Here is a 21,842-nt window from a genome sequence, read left to right as displayed (position 1 = left end):
AGATGGAGACCATCCTGGCTAGCATGGTGAAACCCCGTCTCTACTAAAAATACAAAAAATTAGCTGGGTGTGGTGGCGAGTGCCTGTAGTCCCAGCTACTCGGGAGGCTGAGGCAGGAGAATGGTGTGAACCCAGGAGGCGGAGCTTGCAGTGAGCCAAGATCACACCACTGCACTCCAGCCTGGGCAACAGAGCCAGACTCTGTCAGAAGAAGAAGAAAGAAGAGAGAAGAGAGAAGGGAGAAGGGAGAAGGGAGAAGGGAGGAGGAGGAGGAGGAGGAGGAGGAGGAGGAGAAGAAGCAGCAGCAGCAGCAGCAGCGGAGGAAGAGGAGAAGAAAAGAAAAGAAGGAGGGGGGGAGGAAAGAGAAGGAGGAAGAAGGAGAAAGAAGGAAGGAGGAAGAAGAAAATAATAAACTCCAAGAAAAACAAAATAGTCATAGCCATAAAAAACAACGAAATAATGTCCTTTGCAACAACATGGATGCAGCTGGAGGCCAATTATCCTAAACGAATTAGTGCAGGAACCAGAAAACCAAATACCATGTATTCTCACTTACCCCTAAAAGTTAGATGCCCTTCCTCCATACTTCCACAGTACCCTCTATATTTTTACCAGAGTCATTATATTCCTCTTTACTTTGTGAGCCCTTAAAAGTAGAGACCTGGTCTGTTTTACTCGTTGGTATGTCACTACAGTGCCAGGCTCATTGTTTGCATTCAAATGGTTGTTGCATGAACAAATTCAAATGTAACTGCCTGTTTACTTGTCTTTCCTCAACAGGCTGTATGTTCCTTGGCAGATGGATCTGTGGTTTATTAAGCTTTGTTTCTTTTAGCATTTAGCACTCAGCATGAAGACCTAGCGCATAGAAGTTTATTGAATAAATTAACTTTGTCAGCAGTATAATCTTTAAAATACAGTATATAGCATTGAGGAATATATAGAAAGTATTCTCAAGATACAGAGAGACATGGGTTGCTCAGGATTGTTCGTTTGTGTTTCACTTATAGGAAAAATACATATGAAAGATCTCATACTATAGACTACAAATGCCAAATGACCTGCTGTGCTCTTACCACCCTTAGCCTAGAAATAAAATAGAAACAATTCCTAAAGAAATAGTCTTTAAAATAAACAGCTAAAATTTTATCAACAACAACAAAAAAGTAGTTGGGGTTTCTGCTCATTAAATTAGTTTGTATGGTAAGCACCATCTAAGTTTCTTGATTCATGGCATGTGTTCTTAAACCAATTTACTATCCACTAAAAATAAATAGTGATCAATATATAAAAAGCAGTTGTATTTCTTGACACTAGCAATGAACCATCTGAAAATGAAATTAAGAACACAATTCCACTTACAGTAGCATCAAAAAGAATATTTAGAAATAAATTTAACCAAAGAAGTGTAAGATATGTACACTGAAAACTAAAAAACATGGTTAAAAGAATGGAAAGACAGCTGAAGTTCATGGATTGGAAGACTGAATATTGCTAAAATGGCAGTACTCCCCAAATTGATCTATAGATTCAATGCAATTCCTATCAAAATTCCATCTCCCTTTTTGTAGAAATCGACAACTGGTCCTCAAATTCATATGGAAACTTAAGGGACCCCAAATAACCAACAAATATTGGAAAAGAAGACAAAGTTCATGGATTCACACTTTGACTTCAAAATTTACTACATAATCAAGATAGTGTGGTTCTTTCATAGGACAGACATATAGACCAGTGGAATAAAATTGAGTGCAGAAGTAAACCTGTATGGTCAATTGGTTTTCAACAAATGTATGAAGACAATTTAATGAGGAAAGAATAGTTTTTTTCAACCAATTATGTTGACACAACTGGATATCTGCATGCAAAATAATCAAGTTGGACCCCTACCTCATACCATGTACAAAAACTAATTCAAAATTGATCAAAGACCCAAATGTAAGACTTAAAACTGTAAAGTGCTCTTCTTCTTCCATCAAAGCTGGTTGGGTGTGATTTCCATGTTCAGATACAATTTATGATACTTGCTCCTTTCGAGCATGCATACATTACAGAAGCATTTTTTGATCAGTATGTTTACATGTAGTTCTTACAGCTTTATGTATATATGAGCTCAGAAACATTATTACCATCTGAAAAAGCACCCCTAATTTTCTATTTCCTTACCCTGATTTACTCTCTCCATAAGTAGTATCACTGGACTATAAGTTCCTTGAGGGATAGGGCTTTTAGTTTTCAACTCTATCAGCAAAAATATAAAGGTTGATAGAAAATACAAAGCAGGGAAATGCCTATAAATTAAAAGCCTGTAGAAATTCCCATCTTTACATTTTAGCATGTACATATAGATGCCATTTTTTAATGTTTTCAGAAAATAAATAACTTTAGCTACCAGCCCACCCTTTGGAAGACTTACAGATTATTTCCCATGTAAGAACTTAACCCCACAGTGCTGGCCCATGTCTTGAAGGGTGAAGGGCCAACTAAACTCACATAATCAAATGCTTAAACCTAGCTTCCTTTCTCATGGGAGATACTGAATTTTGTAATAAACCTTACTAAGAATACCTCATACCACTTAAGGTAACTCAGGAAAACTGTATGTTAGTATTCTTCTTTTCTGATTTATTTGTTCACAATCGACTAGAATACTTATGATTGTAGGTTCCATTACCCTTAAAGTCTTGACTTTCTCTTTACTTGGCTGCTCAAGTCATAGGTGCTGTGATCTAGAGAAAAAGTATTCCTTACACTGGCAAATACTTGCAAACTAAGGGGAATGAGTTTCCCTCTGAATGTTTATGAAGGACAGGCCACTATGGTAATGTTAAATTTAATTATAATACACTTCTTGTATTTAGGAGCTAAAAGTCTCAGATGCTAAATGAAGACTGATTTGCTTTTTATTTGATCATATACCTATACTTGTGCAAAAAAATTACCTTCTTGTTTTATAGTTTCTTTGGGGGGAAATAGGGTTTAAAATTCATATCAGTTTTAAGAAAAGTTATTTTTCTAGACATAGTTCAACAACTTACAAATGTAATTGTTACTAAAAAAGTAAGTAATAAATAGCCAAAAACCGGTGGTCAAAGATCCAGTAGAAAACATCCTCTTTCACTCATAAATCAAAGAAATAGTCATGAAGCATTTCTATGCCTATAAAAATAGATTCAGCAAGTCTTTAAAACATTTTTGCTAGAATTCACATGAATCTTCCCAGAGAATACTCTTATTTATACTGTTGAAACATATATAACTAAAATTGAGAATTTGTTTAGAAGATATATATAACTAAAACTGAGAATTTGTTTAGATGTCTTATGATTTGCATATATATAAAATAAACAACCATGTGTGCCAGTTATCCCATTTTGACATCCAACTGTATAGAAAACCTACTTATAATCTTAAACATATATGACGCTTCAATTTTCAAAGTGCTTTCATTTGATAAAGCATTTATTTGATAAAGCAAGACTATTTACTATGTAGCAAAAATAGTAATTTCCCTCCTAATTACTTTGTGTTGCATTTGAAAAATATGATTTTGATTTTAGGTGCGGGGTAGTGATTCATAAATAGTTTTTTAAAGACTGGTTTAGAAAATATCATTTAATGTACTCTATTAATAAAATTACAGCCTGTGTCATTCTAGTCATGTCTAACAGCTGGTGACACCTGGAGCTAGCCAGGAAAGTATCTGGTGAAACAGATGGGCTTAGCCCCAGGCCTTGAATGGAACAATTCAGATGCTGCCCAACTCTCCCAGGTGATGGAAATTTCAAAAGGAGATTAACTCCTCAGTATTAAAATACCTTGCCCTGTTCTCATTATTCCCATCTAGAAAAAGCATGCTAGAAAGTAACGACAACACTTTGACTTTAATAGTTATAAATTATGAAAATGATCATTTAGTTGAACTCAGATAACTCCTCACTGCTTTTCACTCCTAGAGGATAGGATGAAGTTCAACTACAGCCCACAAATGAAAATGAGTAATGTTAATCCAGCCTCTCAAGGCAGGCCAGTAGCTGCTGGCTTGTAATCTTGAATTAAAGTTTTTTATACACAGGTTTTTCGGTAGACAAATTCAGGGATATTTTAGCAGAGGGAAAAAATAAGCAAAATAGTTGAGATATCATTGTTTTGCAAAAATAAATCCCATTTTGCCTACAGCAGTTTTTCGTTTGTTTGTTTTGGCATATCATTCATGGTTCTTCAAAGGTAAGATCACTTAAGTCCTGACTGCCTTCCTTCAGTGTATGTTTGTTAGGTGATTGGAATTTACCACAAACTGCTATTTCTTGTAATTCTCTATTGAATGGCTCCATAATTTATATTCAAATATGATCTAGGATGGCTTCTTTTCATAATATCCTGAGTGAATAGTAAATATAGGAAAAGGAACCAGTATAAAAATATACCAGTATAAAAAATAAAAACCAGTACAAAAAATAGTTGTCTATTTTTAAATGGCAAAGCCAGTACTAATCAAGAGTATTCTTTAGTGTCTAGAGATAGCCAAAGGTTGAATTTAAGTTTCAGTCCTTATGCTAGAGAAATATATTCTCTCAAAATATTTTTTGAAAATCCTTTGCTTGTCTATGGAATGCTTTCAAATAAATCTCCTTCCCTCCTGTCTCCCTCCCACTCCAGTCATCTGTCTTAGAGCTATTGGAATCCTGGATCATTGTGGGAAATGAAAGGTAAGTAAGTACATGCCTATAATTTGTTATTGGTAAGTGTGGAGTGGGGTCCAAGGAATGGTTCGTTTAAAAATAAGACACTTCAGACCACATAACTTTTTTTTTTAATTTTTTGAGATGGAGTCTCCCTCTGTTGCCCAGTCTGGAGTGCAATGGCGTGATCTTGGCTCATTTCAACGTCTGCCTCATGAGTACAAGCAATTCTCCTGCCTCAGCCTCCCGAGTAGCTGGGACTACAGGTGTGTGCCACCACACTTGGTTAATTTTGTATTTTTAGTAGAGATGGGGTTTCACCATGGCCAGGCTGGTCTTGAACTCCTGACTTCGTGATCTGCCTGCCTCGGCCTCCCAAAGTGCTGGGATTACAGGTGTGAGCCATTGTGCCCAGCCAATCACATAACTTCTAACAATATTTACCATATTGGACTCGAAAAATTGTACCTTGCTTTGTATATGTACTGTAGTAAGCTTGAAAACACAATAATACAGTTTACAGATAAGGTTTAAAAATAGTTCCTTTTGGTCTACTTTAATTATATAATTATTAATAGTTTCAAATTTCCAAGAATCATTAAGTATACATTTTTAAAAATATATTGAATTTTATTTTCTTTTCTTTTGTGAATGATTTTGTTCCTTAGGCATATAGGGATCTTGCTCTTTATAACAGACTATGAGATTGTTGTGTTTTTCTTTTTTTTTTTTTGAGATGGAGTCTAGCTCTGTTGCCCAGGCTGGAGTGCAGTGGCACGATTTCAGCTCACTGCAAGCTCCGCCTCCCAGGTTCACGCCATTCTCTTGCCTCAGCCTCCCCAGTAACTGGGACTGCAGGCGCCCGCCACCATGCCCAGCTAATTTTTTTGTGTTTTGAGTAGAGACAGGGTTTCACCGTGTTAGCTAGGATGGTCTCGATCTCCTGACCTCATGATCCACCCACCTTGGCCTCCCAAAGTGCTGGGATTACACGCGTGAGCCACAGGGCCGGGCCCTGTATTTTTCTCTTAAAGTACTGTAGATAACTGAATAGAGTTGTGTGTTATAATTAACCAGTAGAACATAATATGTAAGTCTAATTCAATATATTTGGTTTCAATCAAATTACAGTTAGCATTTCAAATAGTGCCAATTCTGTTGACTTACTGTAGAAATTCCTGAAGGAAACATAAAAACAGACAAATGAGAACTATGCAAAATATCAAAAGCTATCATTGTAACATCAACTTTTTCTGGGATTTCTTTTCATAATTTCTTTTGTTCTGATTACCTCCATGTTGAAGTCATGTTGGGGTCAACATGAAAGCCATTATAAAAATCAAACACTATTCCAGTATTTGATGCTTTATCTTTGTATGCAGTACAGTCCAAGGAATGGAAGGAATCGCAGCAGTCAACCTTGGTGTAGGCAATAAGGGATGCATTATTTACAGATAATTTAAAAACAAAAAAACCTATGAAAAGTGAGCCTGCTTTTATCAGCAGCAATGACAGTGATAAAATACTTCTCCTTATTGGGCAGAGGCTCCCCAGTACCCTACCCTTGGTGTACGTCTGCCAACATAAGCTCAAAAGTACTAGATGCCCAATGCTTTTGAGATGCTTATTGCAGATGGATCTCATTCTCGCCTTTATTTTCAATTTTTGAAAATATAAATGTAGAAGAATATATTATCAGTGTTAAGGCAGCCTACAATCTGTTATAACTTTAAATGTAAAATATACATAATGAATTTTTTTAAAAAAATTCCAATGAAGTTGAGAGAGGAATTGTGGACATAAGTAACTTTCTACCTGAACTTTTAAATACTGATACCCCACTGTTTGAAAGTCACGACTAGGTGCCTAAGGAAATAAGTGAAAAATCAAAATATGTCATACTTGCATTTAATGTATGAGAATTTGTTTTGACCACAGAACCCAACTCCCACTGAGGATTTCACTCCCTGATAGTCATTCCAAAACTTAGTATAAGACTTTTATTTTTTTTCTATATAAGGAATTTAGTCTCAAATAAGCATTCCTCACTTTATTGGCCTAGACTGAACAAGGCAATGGCTAGTGGCAATCTAGTCCACAATTAATGAAGATCATATTTTTGCTGACTCCTTGGACCCTGAGTTCATGAAGATATGAAGCACTGAGGCAACAATAAAAAAATACATTAACAAAAATAAAGCACACATTAAAGCACAAAAGCACCTTCATCAATGTTCTCACCACCTGTGGTTCCCACCTTACAGAATTTTCCATCTGTTAGCTATAACACTCTAGAGTTAGGAAAGTAACTAGTACTTTACAAATATTTTTCCTTTCAAATGCTTTGTTACTGTTAGAGAAAAAAAGAACGTAATAAAAAAAAGAAAACCACAAACATTTTATATACATGCAAAAAGGCAATAAAGTGACAAAATGTTTAGAAAAAGCATGTGAAAAAGAGTAAAATCATTATTAGTAAATGTAAAACAATAATTTTACTTGCCTTGGTTAGGTGTCTGATTTTTTCTTTCCTTTGTGAGAACACTGACTAAACTAGAATGACCAGAGGTTCATTTCCAGAATATATTATTCATGACGTTATTTATATGTGTGTTTGCATATGTGGCATGAAATCTGTCATACTATGTAAAGGATATATGTTTCACCAAAAGGCAGGAAAAAACCATACCTTTGTTATTTAGAAATCAACTCACAGTTGCATAATCAAACCTAATCATTGTTGTTTTCATATAAATTTTGCTTTATTAGTGAGTTGGCTTTGAGGAAATGTGTATTTCCACGGTAAACCAAGTATGTGTTAATTTCTTGAGCAAGTAGGATTCCAGTATCAGAATACATTCTTTTTTTTTTTTTTTTTTTTTTTTTTTGAGGCGGAGTTTCACTCTTGTTGCCCAGGCTGGAGTGCAATGGCACGATCTCGGCTCACCACAACCTCCGCCTCCCAGGCTCAAGCAATTCTCCTGCCTCAGCCTCCCTAGTAGCTGGAATTATAGGCATGCGCCACCACGCCCAGCTAATTTTGTATTTTTGGTAGAGACGAGGTTTCTCCATGTTGGTCAGGCTGGTCTCGAACTCCTGACCTCAGGTGATCCACCCGCCTCGGCCTCCCAAAGTGCTGGGATTACAGGCGTGAGCCACTGCGCCCGGCCTATCAGAATACATTCTTAAATACATTATTTCTAAATAAGGCATAGCACATTACTTAATCTTACAAGGAACTTATAATTAGGATCTTCATTAATAAATACATATTTATAAATATATGATTGCTATGCTTGTTAAAGGCACTGACCGTTGACCATTATATATTATTTCTATATGTATATATACAAAGTGTATCTATATATAACTATGTATCATTATATGATATAAAATATATAACAAAATAATGTATAATGTATACCCTATATTTATATACAAGTATATATACACTATATATATACACAAGTGTTTATATACAAGTGTATATATATAGACAATGGTAAAAGGTCAGTGCCTTCAACAAAGCACAGCAATAATATATTTAAATAAATATGTATTTATTAATGAAGGTCCTAATGATAAATTCCTTGTAAGATTAAGTAATGTGCTATGCCTTAATTAGAAATAATTAATTTACATATACTTGTTTTACCTGTGGAAATACACATTTCCTTATATACCTGTATATATACAAGTGTGTATATACATATATAAAATATATATATATAAAAAATGGCAAAAGGTCAGTGCATTTATACATATTTATAATGTGTATGTTTTACCTTTGGTTTATATGACTTATATTTATATATATGAATATACATAAATTTATAAAAATGGAAGACTAGCTGGAAACCAGAATCTGACTTCAATCTGGTAAAAATAAAATTTCCCAGTTAGTTTGTAAATTAGTTTTTTGAAATTTAGAAAATAGTATCTCATTGGACCAATATTAAAAATTGTTTCATTCCCAGGTAAGTCTACAGAAATCTATTTAATTTAAATAAATGTTAGTACCATGCTTAAAAGAGAAACTATTTTCCTTTTTATAAGCTGGTTTTGTTTTGATTTGTTTCCTAAAGGAACTGGTTTTTAGCAAGGAGACCGAGAAACTCTACTCCCTAGGGGCTAGCAATGAGAGAAAGGAAGCCTTAAGTCTTTGAGCACAGGGTGACAGTTTGGGTCCTATGTGAGGTGATCAAGTCCATAGTAACAGAGGGAAGGACAAAAGGAAAAGGTCTGTAGCAGCACTACATTAGAAAAAATGGATTCAGCAAGGAAGTGGGTGACTCTGAGTAAGCATCCATGTCAGGATGGTTTTGCTACAGCCCCCACCCAAACATTAATTTAAGTTTAAGAAACTCAACCTTGGTTGACAAGTGAAAGTTTGGAAAAGTAACAAAGAACAACTTAAGTAACAAAATAATTTCTCAGGTCATTACAATGGATGTTTCCTGTAACTGAAAAATATAGTTAAAAAGTACAAGCTGGCCGGGCGCGGTGGCTCAAGCCTGTAATCCCCGCACTTTGGGAGGCGGAGACGGGTGGATCACGAGGTCAGGAGATCGAGACCATCCTGGCTAACACGGTGAAACCCCGTCTCTACTAAATATTACAAAAAACTAGCCAGGCGAGGTGGCGGGTGCCTGTAGTCCCAGCTACTCGGGAGGCTGAGGCAGGAGAATGGCGTGAACCCGGGAGGCGGAGCTTGCAGTGAGCCGAGATCTGGCCACTGCACTCCAGCCTGGGCGACAGAGCAAGACTCCGTCTCAAAAAAAAAAAAAAGAAAAAGAAAAAAAAAAAAAAAAAAAGTACAAAAAAGTACAAGCTACATTTGGTGGGTAAACTGTTTAGTTCTTAATTCCAAACTAAATTGTACATTATATAGTAAAATTTTGGCCAGAAAAACTTGGAGATTTTAGTAAAAATTTCATTGACATATTTACAGCCCCAATGTAGTTTGGCCAGTTTGCAAAGCCTGACTAAGGAGGTTGTAGAGAAAAATATCAGACTTAAGCCCATCAGATCATTAAAGATGCTTTGGCGAGACTTCAGGCTTTACAGACATACTCTGTATGACCGGAGATGTCATAACCAGTGTTCTTTCTCTTGAAATGTTACAGTGCTTTAGTTTTATTCTATCATTTCCCTATTCCATGGAACAGCATCCACTTCTCCCAATTTTAGTAGCATAGTGAGAGATATATTGAGTGTATAGAGCAGGAAAGGCATGAAAACTTATATTGCATAATATTAGTAAACAAAAAATATAACATTATAAATTTTTAAAAATCCAAAAAAATTCCAGAAACAGAACAGTGAGCATGTTTAAAAAGTCAAGACTGACCATTTCTGGGAGCTCTGAGGACTGTAAATGAGCCTCAATCCATAAAGCTGAGAGGTTGTCTTAGCCCACATATGCAGCAGGTGACTCCCTCTGACAAAAGCAGTATTTAGCTGGATCTTTTAAAAATAACAATATACTTGTATTTGAGAATAACAATAATATAGTTATATTGTAAAATACTTTTATAATATAATGTACATTTATATTATATAATAATACATACTTGATAGATATTTTAGTCTATTATTAGTTTTATTCTTCAAATATGCCTGGAAAAACATTTAAGTGTATTTATAAATGTAAATATTTAAATGTTATCAAGTATTGGAAAACATGTTTGATTACTATGGAAATATAAATTAAACTCCCCAAGTATTCTATAGAAGATGTACACATCTATAGTATATAAAAGAATTAGAGATTCCTTCCTCCCCTTCTTCCTTTATTCTGAGGAAAGAGGTAGTGAAATTGAGCTTTAGTTTTTAACAGGTTAGAAAAAGGAATCTTTTTACATATCTACTAAAAGTTCTATTATTAAATATCTAAGTTTTTAAGTCACTTGGTTTCCTAGATACTTCGATGGAATCAGCAGCCATTGATACAACCCCAACTCCAAGACTGGAACGTCGCAATGATAGTTCTAAGGCGGAAATTTGACGTAATTCTTTTCGACACAGTTTTACCGGTGTAATACCATGAAGCTGTCCCACATTTCCCGCAACCAGAATTTGGGATGATAGTCGACTGTGAGATTTTGTAAACTGATTATCACCTATTTCTGTTTTATCCTCATTACTTAACATATGCCCACTGGGGGGTGCTAAAGAACTATGAATTGGAGGTAATTCTGGGATATCTTCCCAGAGCTTCTGAGGATTTGGCTGTGTTCTTAAGCTGCTTGCTGAACTGTCCATTTCTCTTTCTCTTCCACTTAATTTCATACTTTCAGGTCTGGATGCCCATTTTAATTCTTCTGAAAGCATGCCTCCTCCTTCTGGCTTCAGGACTCCATCTCCAGCCTCATGATCTAAAAATAATCCCCAAACCAAAAAATTAGATATTATTTCCTCAAAATTAGGTGTTTTAATCAAAACATCTTAACATAAATACATTATTATCACCCAATATGCATAATATTTTTCAACTTTTTTGTTAAATGACTTATTTTAGATGAACAGATGTGTGAATATATTTTTATTTCACTTATAGGCATCTTGCATGTGAATAACTCACAACTTTAATTCATGGAACAAAGTTGAGAAATAGTCTTTCGGGGGTTTGGTACTCCCTGGAAACATAAGAGTGCTTTGGGCGCCTCTTGTGCCTTTCCATGCTTGCCTTCTCTGCTGGTCTTGCTACTAGTGAATTCTAAATCATGGCCAAGTGATGCCAGCACTGGATAATATTGGCTCTGCCCCGTATCTCAAGGGAAAACTCTGGGACTTGGCATTATATGTGTGGAAGTCTGGTCTTGGTTGGCACTCCCAGCATGATAGCAGTGTTCTGCTGTCTGAATGTACTATGGGGTGTGTGCCACAATTTCTGTCATCAAAATGGAAATGAGAGAATACGCCCTAGGTGGGGACACCCCACTGGAATTAGAGGGAAGAGATCAAAGCTAGAGGTTCTTAAAGAATATCTGATATCAAAGACAAAAACTTGCTTAAGGGAAATGCATTATAGGTACTAGACCTAATATGATGAAAAATGCCAACTTTAACATTGATGCATGCTTAGTATACTTTTCATCCTGCGAAGACAACGTTTTTCTTTTCTTTTTTTTTTTGAGATGGAGTCTTGCTCTGTCGCCCAGGCTGGAGTGCAGTGGCACGATCTCGGCTCACTGCAAGCTCCGCCTCCCGGGTTCACACCATTCTCCTGCCTCAGCCTCCTGAGTAGCCGGGACTACAGGCGCCCGCCACCACGCCCGGCTAGTTTTTGTATTTTTAGTAGAGACGGGGTTTCACCGTGTTAGGCAGGATGGTCTCGATCTCCTGACCTCAGGTGATCCGCCCACCTTGGCCTCCCAAAGTGCTGGAATTAAGGCATGAGCCACCGTGCCTGGCCCAGTCCTGCAAAGACAAAGTTTTAAAACACAGGTTGCACATTGGCAGCTCCCAAGACAAATCTGGCCCAGAGACATGTTTTGCTCAGCCTATAATGTTAGTAATACTTGACTCAAAATTTAAAAATTGAAAAGTTTCTTATAAAAATAGAGATTTACAGCTTTTATAGAAAAACTGTAAGAGTTAACAGTTTCTAAATTGCAACAGCAGCTGGAACACAGTTGCCACTGACCATTTAGATGACTGCTGCAGTCCCCACTGCTCACTGTGGCTTCCCTGGCTCAGGTAGGCATTCTAGTTTGTAACCCCTGGTTTAAAACATAACTGACTCTCTAGTTTTTAAAATTACCTCAAAATCAAACAATCTAAAATAGCAAATGATCTAGATCCTCGTACATGGAACTCATACAAAGTTGACCACAGACAGTGGCTCCCAGACTTTGCTGTACTTCAGAGTCACTGGGAAGCTTTTAAAAATGTTGCACCCTAGCTGGATGCAGTGGTTCATGCCTGTAGCCCCAGCTACTCGAGAGGCTGAGGTGGGAGGATTGCTCAAGCCCAGGAGTTTGAGGCTGCAGTGAGCCATGATTGTACCACTACACTCCAGCCTGGGCAACAGAGCGAGACCCCAACTCTAAAAAAAAAAAAAAAAAAAAAAAAAAAAAAAAAAAAATTCGTGCTCCCCAGATGACAGTATGTGGGGGAAGGAGTAAGACATCTTATTTTCAAAAGATGATAAGAGGCTCATTGCTGAGGCTCACTCCAAAGCCCAGTTGGATTCTTCACAAGAAAGTTTCCCTTTTCCAGAATTTTATAATTGAGGGAACCAACTAGGGAAAGATTAATTTGCCCAAGGTCAGATGACTAGTGAAAGAAGTAAGGATTCCACCCCAGATCTTTTGACTCCATTATCCTTACACATAGTTTTATAGTGATTTAAATTGATACGAGGATAGGTTTAAATATAAGTAGAGAGAATGCAGGTTCATATAAAACTGATTTTATCCTGTTAGAAGACATATACACTGTAACATAGGATGACCATCAAGTGACCCAAGATATTTTAGTCAAAAGATGAATTTTTCTGCAATATGAAAATGCCAAAAATATTCAAAGAAAATATAAGTCTTGTAGACAGTCTTCTATCAAAACCCACTGAACTGCCAGGCACGGCGGCTCACGCCTGTCATCCCAGCACTTTGGGAGGCCGAGGCTGGTAGATCACCTGAGGTCAGGGGTTCGAGACCAGCCTGGCCGAAATGGTCTCTACTAAAAATACAAAAAATTAGCCGGGCCTGGTGGTGGCACCTGCAATTACTCGGGAGGCTGAGGCAGGAGAATCACTTGAACCCAGGAGGTGGAGGTTGCAGTGAGCTGAGATAGCGCCACTGTACTCCAGCCTGGGTAACAAGAATGGAACTCCATCTCAAAAACAAAAAATAAACAAAAAAACACTGCACCAAATACCAAGATAGTTATTTATTAACTAGGATACTGATTATTAAGCATGTAAAACATTTTCTGGAACTCAAGAGTTTGATATAAATTGCTACATTTTATAATTCAAACAAACCTTGTTTCATGTCATTATATTAGAGTAGCATTATGAGATAGGATGTAGTGTAAACTATATCCCCAATATAGTTGCAACTGTATATTTTAAAGCATGGGGAAAATATGAAAAGAATTATGCTCAAATGTGGGTAGGATTATAACTGATTTGTTTTCTTCATTTTCAGATTTTTCTATAATGACTATACATTACTTTTTATAGCCAAAAATAGAAGTATTTTAAATGTTTCTAGGTAGAATAGCAAATTAGCTGAATAGTATCTCCAACGTCATTATCAAGACTAGACTCCTTGGGTTAGTTGGTCAGAACAGTGTTATTCTCATTGTACACCTCTCCAAAATTAACTATGTTTTAGATTTGTGTGTTTGGTTAAAGAGCAGGATGAAGATCCTGATTTCTTAAACCTGTATATCACATTGTCATTTTAAAGAAATGTCTAGTAGACTCAGTGGCATAAACATGGGCCATTTACAAACTAGATGTCTAATATCAGATACCTCAAATTTGACAGTAGATTTTTTTTAAAAGCTAAAGTGGTCTTATGTTGATTATTCTGTTTCTTACTTGATACCTGTTTACTTTTTAATTTTTGGCAAGTAATGTTTCAAGTTAAAGTTTTAGCTATATATAGCCAGCAGTATTTCAAGTAAATGAGTTTATCGGTAAGTACCTCTGTATTACTATACTGAGAATCAGAAAGTGTCATCTCTTTGGCAGGATTTATATGTTTGTATCACATCTTTATCCTAAGGCAACTTTTATCCTGGAATACTGAACCAGCAGTCAGAAGATGAGGGACAACATTGACTATGTTATAGTTATTGTTCTGTCCATACGTCACTTGCCTTCTCTAAGCGTCAATGGCCTCATCTGAAAATGCAGTTAGCAGACCTCAGCCTATCCTGAGTTTGGGGGCTAAAGGGAATTATTTTTGAAAATGTCTATACATGATAAGTGTCACAAATATAAGTTAGCATTTTTTTGAGACAGAGTTTCGCTCTTGTTGCCCAGGTTGGAGTGCAATGGCATGATCTCGGCTCACTGCAACCTCAGCCTCCCAGGTTCAAGTGATTCTCCTGCCTCAGCCTCATAAGTAGCTGGGATTACAAGCATGCACCACCACACCCAGCTAATTTTGTATTTTTTAATAGAGACGGGGTTTCACCATGTTGGTCAGGTTGGTCTTGAACTCCTGACCTCCAGTGATCCACCCGCCTTGGCCTCCCAAAGTGCTGGGATTACAGGCGTGAGCCACCGCACCTGACCAATTCTACTTCTATGACATATTCAGCATGTATCACTTCATTGCTCATCCATATTATTTTTCACTGGTCTTCTTACATCTTGTGTGCCCATCTTTAAGTAGTTTTCTTTCCAGGTAAAAAATCAGTGTGTGCCTAAAAGATTTTAAAGTCAAGCTTTTCATAAACTATACTTAAATTACTGAAGTTATTACAATTAAGTTATTAGCATTATTAGCTAATTCTTTTATACAATGTAGACTTTATTATTTTAGAAATATTGATTCCTATATATTCAGCTATCTTAAAGAGGGTATATTTTAATCATAGCAATATATTACCTTCATAGTATTTTTTACTTTTGCAAAGTATATTTTGTCATATGTTATCATTTCATTTAGGAATGCGCTAAATCTACATATCTACATATAATTATACAAGGAAACATCTTCATCTTAAAAATAGGTTCTATTGTATTTTTTAATTTCCAGGGATCATGATATATAAAAAGACCTGATTTATCTTAAAAATACATACTTTTATCTACCTTACACCTTTTTAAATGATAATCAGAAGGCTTAATTTACTATAAAATTGAAATACAACAGCTATGTTAGATTATAGAGTTAATTTAGGGATTAAATGAGTTAAGGTCTACAAGCCCCTGGCACATGGCAGACAATCAATAATTGATCATTTCCTTTGCATCTATAAGTTTGTTCATTCATTCACTTCTCATGTGGTTCTATCTTAGACAACGATTTTTGTTTACAGAGACAAACAGAAGTATCAATCCTAAGTAACCCAATCAATTGGTAAAGGCTACACTACAAAGCTGGCATGACTTCACCAAACGCTAGAGAAACAGAGTGACAACACTAAAAGTCTTACACTCTGATGGTGCTAGTTGCCGCCGAATTGCTTCGCCTACCAGTTCCTTAAGTTTCTTCTTAAGATCCCGGCTGGTTTTCTTATAGAAATAAAGATCTTTTTCCAACTGCTGGATTTTATCTTCATATGTTTTGAAAGTTTCCATAATGCCTTCTTCATCTTGTTCTATACAACAAAAATTTGCATTTAAAATCAGTTTTACATAAATGATGCAAAATTATGTTTTTGTTTGTTTGTTTGAGACAGAGTTTCACACTGTCGCCCAAGCTGGAGTGCAGTGGCGCGAGCTGCTCGGCTCACTGCCAGTTCCGCCTCCTGGGTTCACACCATTCTCCTACCTCAGCCTCCCGAGTAGCTGGGACTACAGGTGCCTGGCACCGCACCCAGCTAATTTTTTTGTATTTTTAGTAGAAACGGGGTTTCATCGTGTTAGCCAGGATGGTCTCGATCTCCTGACCTCGTGATCCACCTGCCTCGGCTTCCCAAAGTGCTGGGATTACAGACATGAGCCACCATGCCCAGCTGCAAAATTATGTTTTAACACAGCCCCTGGACTATATAAGCATGTTACGCATATCTGTTACCTGAATGGGTTTGTTTTCAGCCACAATTTGGATGTCAGGTATTGATGCCAAGTATTGACTGTGTCTGTGAGGGTGTTGCCAAAGGAGGTTAACATTTGAGTCAGTGGGCTGGGGAAGGCACACCCACCCTTAATCTGGTGGGAACCATCTAATCAGCTGCCAGTGAATATAAAGCAGGCAGAAAAACATAAAAAGGCAAGACTGACCTAGCCTCCCAGCCTACATCTTTCTCCATGCTGGATGCTTCCTGTCCTTGAACATCAGACTCCAGGCTCTTCAGTTTCGAGACTCAGACTGGCTCTTCTTGCTCCTCAAGCTTGCAGACAGCCTACCATGGGACCTTGTGATTGTGTAAGTTAATAATAAACTCCCCTTTATATATATATGTAGACAGATATATTTATAGATAGATATATTTATATAGATATCTATATATATTTATATAGTTATCTATATATATATTTTTTTATATATATATGTATTCTATTAGTTCTGTCCCTTGTCCCTCTAGAGAACCCTGACTAATATAGGTTTTGGTACCAGGAGTGGTTCTAGAGGAACAGAATATTAAGGATGGAGTTCTTTTGTTGGTTTTGGGGTTTCTGGAGTTAGCTGCTTAATCTGATTAGACCCAGAAATGCTAAGGACTCTACTTCTAATAGTACGGAGAATACTGATAGTCCTTGGCATGAACTGTTTAGGGAATTATGCAAAATAAATGCATTTGACACTCCTGATTCACTGCTCATGAGAGGCAAGGAGTTTAGTGACTCTGTACGTAATAAATTTGACCATATGTGGAGAACCACGGAACATAATGAAACTGGTTGGTTGCTCCTAAGTTCAGTGGACAAAGTGATGAAAGAAGATGATGAACTCTTCTACCTCAGTAAAATTTCTAGGGGTCCAGTGGTGTGGGGCCTGTCGAGATATTCCTTCTAAGGTGAAGGATAAGTTTCTGCATTTGGCCCTTCCTACAACCAAGAAAAGAGGCACAACGCCTAGTGGGCCTATTTGGATTTTGAAGGCAGCACATTCCCCATTTGGGTGTGTTACTCTGGCCCATTTATCGAGTGACCTGAAAGGCTGCCAGTTTTGAATGGTGTGCAGAAGAGGAGAAGGCTCTGCAGTAGGTCCAGGCTGCTGTGCAAGCTCCCTGCCCCTTGGGCCATATGACCCAGCAGATCCAATGGTGCTTGAGGTGTCAGTGGCACACAGGGATGCTGTTTGGAGCCTCTGGCTGGTCCCCATAGGTGAATCACAGCAGAGGCTTCTAGGATTTTGGAGCAAGGCCCTGCCATCTTCTGTAGATAACTACTCTTCTTTTGAGAGACAGCTCTTGGCCTGTTACTGGGCTTTGGTGGAAACTGAATGTTTGACTATGGGTCATCAAGTCACCATGTGACCTGAACTGCCCATCATGAACAGAGTGCTTTCTGACCCATCTAGCTATAAAGTGGGTCGTGCACAGCAGCATTCCATCATCAAATAGAAATGCTATATATGTGATCAGGCTCAAGCAGGTCCTGAAGGCATAAGTTACATGAGGAAGTGGCACAAATGCCCATGGTCTCCACTCACCACCCTGCCTTCTCTCCCCAGCCTGCACCAATGGCCTCATGGGGAGTTTCCTATGACCAGTTGACAGAGGAAGAGAAGACTAGGGCCTGGTTCACAGATGGTTCTGCACGATATGCAGGCACCACCTGAAAGTGGACAGCTGTGGCACTACAGCCCCTTTCTAGGACATACCTGAAGGACACCAGTGAAGGGAGATCTTCCCAGTGGGCAGAAATTCGAGCAGTGCACCTGGTTGTGCACTTTGCATGGAAGAAGAAATGGCCAGATATGCGGTTATATACTGATTCATGGGCTGTAGCCAGTGGTTTCGCTGAATGGTTAGAGACTTAGAAGAAGCATGATTGGAAAACTGGTGACAAAGAATTTTGGGGAAGAGATATGTGGATGGACCTCTCTGAGTAGTCAAAAACTGTGAAGATATTTGTATCCCATGTGAGTGTTCACCAACAGGTGACCTCAGCAGACGAGGATTTTAATAATCAAGCGGGTACGATAACCCATTTTGTGGACACCACTCAGCCTCTTTCCTCAGGCACCCCTTTCATTGCCCAATGGGCCCACGAACAAAGTGGCCATGGTGGCAGGAATGTGGGCTCAGCAACAGGGATTTCCACTCACCAAGGCTGACCTGGCTACAGCCACTGCTGAGTGCCCAATTTGCCAGCAGCAGAGACCAACACTGAGCCCTCAATATGGCACCATTCCTCAGGGTGATCAGCCAGCTACCTGGTGGCAGGTTGATTATATTGGACCTCTTCTGTCATGGAAAGGGCAAAGGTTTGTCCTCACTGGAATAGACACTTAACTCCGGATGTGGGTTTGCCTATCCTGCATGCAATACTTCTGCCAAGATTACCATCCGTGGACTCACAGAATGCCTTATCCACTGTCATGGTATTCCACACAGCATTGCCTCTGACCAAGTCACTCACTTCATGGCTAAAGAAGTGTGGCAGTGGGCTCATGCTCATGGGATTCACTGGTCATTCACACGATGAAGGTCCCTATCACCCTGAAGCAGCTAGATTGATAGAACAGTGGAATGGCCTTTTGAAGTCACAATTACAACACCAACTAGATGATAATACTTTGCAGGGCTGGGACAAAGTTCTCCAGAAGGCCATATATGCTCTGCATCAGCATCTAATATATGATACTGTTTCTCCCATAGCCAGGATTCACGGGTCCAGGGACCAAGGGGTGGAAGTGGAAGTGGCACCACCCACCATCACCCCTAGTGATCCAGTAGCAACATTTTTGCTTTCTGTTCCCGCAGCATTACGTTCTGCTGGCCTAGAGGTCTTTGTTCCAGAGGAAGGAACACAGCCACCAGGAGACACACAATTAAAAGTTAAGATTGCCACCTGGACACTTTGGGCTCCACCTACCTTTAAGTCAACAGGCTAAGAAGGGAGTTACAGTGTTGGCTGGGTGACCTGGACTATCAAGATGAAATCAGTCTACTACTCCATAACAGAAGTAAGGAAGAGTATGCACGAAATACAGGAGATCCATTAGGGCGTCGCTTAATATTACCATGCTCTGTGATTAAGGTCAATGGGAATCTACAACAGCCCAATCCAGTCAGGACTACAAATGGTCCAGACCCTTCAGGAATGAAGGTTTGGGTCACTCCACTAGGAAAAAAACCCACAACCTGCTGAGGTGTTTGCTGAAGGCAAAGGGAATACAGAATGGGTAGCAGAAGAAGGTAGTCATCAATACCAGCCATGACCACGTGACCAGCTGCAGAAACGAGGACTGTAACTGTCATATTTCCTCCTTATTTTGTTAAAAACATGTTTGTGCATGTATACACTTGTACGAAGAAAATATCTTCATTTTCCTTTTCCTTTATCACGTGACACAAGATTTATTGACTTCACATCAGCATTTAAGTATTGTTAACTTTCTGTATTAGCGTTTGGGTTGGGGATTGGTGCATTTCTGGTTGTACGAAGGACAGCTGTATTATGTTAGGTGTAATTATAACCTATTATCTTTATTTGAAGATTATGTATGATCTCAGGAGATGTGTATACATGAGTTCAAGTTGACAAGGGATGGACTTGTGATGGTTAATACTGAGTGTCAACTTGATTGGATTGAAGGATGCAAAGTATTGATCCTGGGTGTGTCTGTGAGGGTGTGGCCAAAGGAGGTTAACATTTGAGTCAGTGGGCTGGGGAAGGCAGATCCAACCTTAATCTGGTACACCATCTAATCAGCTGCCAATGCATATAAAGCAGGCAAAAAACATAAGAAGGTGAGACTGGCCTAGCCTCCTAGCCTATATCTGTCTCCCATGCTGAGTGCTTCCTGTCCTCGAACATCAGACTCCAAGTTCTTTAGTTTTGAGACTCGGGCTGGCTTCCTTGCTCCTCAAGCTTGCAGACAGCCTATTGTGGGACCTTGTGATCGTGTAAGTCAATACAATAAACTCCCCTTTATATTTATATATATATGTCCGATATATATCCTATATATTTTATATATCTCGTGTGTGTGTGTGTGTGTGTATATATATCATATTAGTTCTGTCCCTTTAGAGATCCTTGATTAATACAGATGGGGTCCTACTATGGTGCCCAGGCTGCTTTCAAGTAAGCCTCCTACCACAACCTTCCAAAATGCTGGGACTATAGGCATGAGCCACTGCACCCAGCCACAACTTTGTTATGAACAATTTGTACAGCTATAGAAATGAATGACTTTTTTACTTTTTTTTTTTTTTTTTTTTTGAGACAGGGTCTTACTCTGTCACCCAGGCTGGAGTGCAGTGGTGTGACCACAGCCACTGCAGGCTCAACCTCTGGGACTCAGGTGATCCTCCCATCTCAGCCTCCCAAGTAGCTGGGACTACAGGCGCGTGCCACCACGCTTGGCTGGTTTTTTGTATTTTTTGTAGAGATGGGGTTTCACCATGTTGTCCAGGATGGTCTCGAATTTCTGGGCTCAAACGATCCTCTTCACTCAGCCTCCCAAAGTGCTGGGATTACAGGGATGAGCCACCATGTTTGGCCAAGTTTTTATATATTCTTATTTGGCCATAGCATGAACTTTTGTGGTATAATCCCAGTCACTTTAAAAAATATTAAAATATCAGTTTCAGAACTAAACTAAGGTAAGGAGAGCATATTAGAATGTAATGATGTGTGAGATCTTGCAAGGAAATTGTCATTAGGCAACTGGTTGCTAATTAACCAGTGACAGAATTAACTTAGAGGCAAATTGCCTCAACACTCAAATTCACAGATTTTTTCCAGTTTTCTGCTTACTCAGGTTGCTTCTTCCAGATCCCTTTTGATCTATTTTCAGTTATGGGTTTATGAGAATCAAGACTAAGCAGCTTGAATTGAAGGAGTAACAGTATCACCTAACAATGATTTTGCTGCCATAGTAGCTGTCTGTATACTGGCCATATGCTTAGGTAAAATGAGGCCAGATCACTCTGAGAGTTTTCTCTCAGAGTTGGGGTGGTGAACTACTGCTCACTGATAATGGTACGTGCCCATCAATGGCAGTATAATTTTGACCCAAGATATAACTTTAATGCATAAAATTTTATAATCAACTGACAATTATAACCAGAAATATAACTAGGAATATGACAGAACCTATCACTTTAATTTTGTGAGTGGAAAATAACTTAAATATGATAGTATTATATCCCTGGGAAATAAAAAAAAATTCAACTGTATACCAAAAAGCCTGAATTAATCCCACATTTCTACATAAAGACTAGACCAACAACAAGCTGACAGGATTGTAGCAGTTCTTATGTGCATACTGGAGGCAGGCAGAAGGGAGGGCATTCCAAGCACGAATAGCCCTACAACAAAGTCAACTGTCCCAAAATGCAGCAACCAAAGCA

General features: G+C 38.3%; 1 protein-coding gene and 1 long non-coding RNA gene across 8 annotated transcripts in view; one reads left to right on the top strand and one right to left on the bottom strand.

Annotated features, from left to right (window-relative positions):
* Window positions 1-20,424, top strand: part of LOC119624385 (uncharacterized) — a 28,752-nt gene extending 8,328 nt beyond the window's left edge. Inside the window, exons 3-5 of one of the 2 annotated variants that reach the window (XR_005240464.2) lie at window positions 4,660-4,709; window positions 16,212-16,738; window positions 17,990-20,424. This is a non-coding gene — a long non-coding RNA (uncharacterized lncRNA). Of the gene's footprint in view, window positions 1-4,659; window positions 4,710-14,986; window positions 16,739-17,989 lie in introns of those variants that run through there. The other variant, XR_012094741.1, reaches the window with a different exon arrangement.
* Window positions 10,204-21,842, bottom strand: part of KIF27 (kinesin family member 27) — an 85,679-nt gene continuing 74,040 nt past the window's right edge. For 5 of the 6 annotated variants that reach the window (XM_037998559.2, XM_007969606.3, XM_073021491.1 and 2 more), the window contains 2 exons: window positions 15,804-15,968; window positions 10,204-11,059 (listed from right to left, as the gene is read on the bottom strand). In XM_037998559.2, the coding sequence (XP_037854487.1) occupies window positions 10,575-11,059; window positions 15,804-15,968 (650 nt within the window). In that variant the 3' untranslated portion in view covers window positions 10,204-10,574. Of the gene's footprint in view, window positions 11,060-11,999; window positions 12,105-15,803; window positions 15,969-21,842 lie in introns of all 6 variants that reach the window. The other variant, XR_012094740.1, reaches the window with a different exon arrangement.

The sequence above is a fragment of the Chlorocebus sabaeus genome, chromosome 12, assembly GCF_047675955.1.
Source record: "Chlorocebus sabaeus isolate Y175 chromosome 12, mChlSab1.0.hap1, whole genome shotgun sequence".
Taxonomy (NCBI): domain Eukaryota; kingdom Metazoa; phylum Chordata; class Mammalia; order Primates; family Cercopithecidae; genus Chlorocebus; species Chlorocebus sabaeus.
This window is presented reverse-complemented; position numbering and strand designations above follow the sequence as displayed.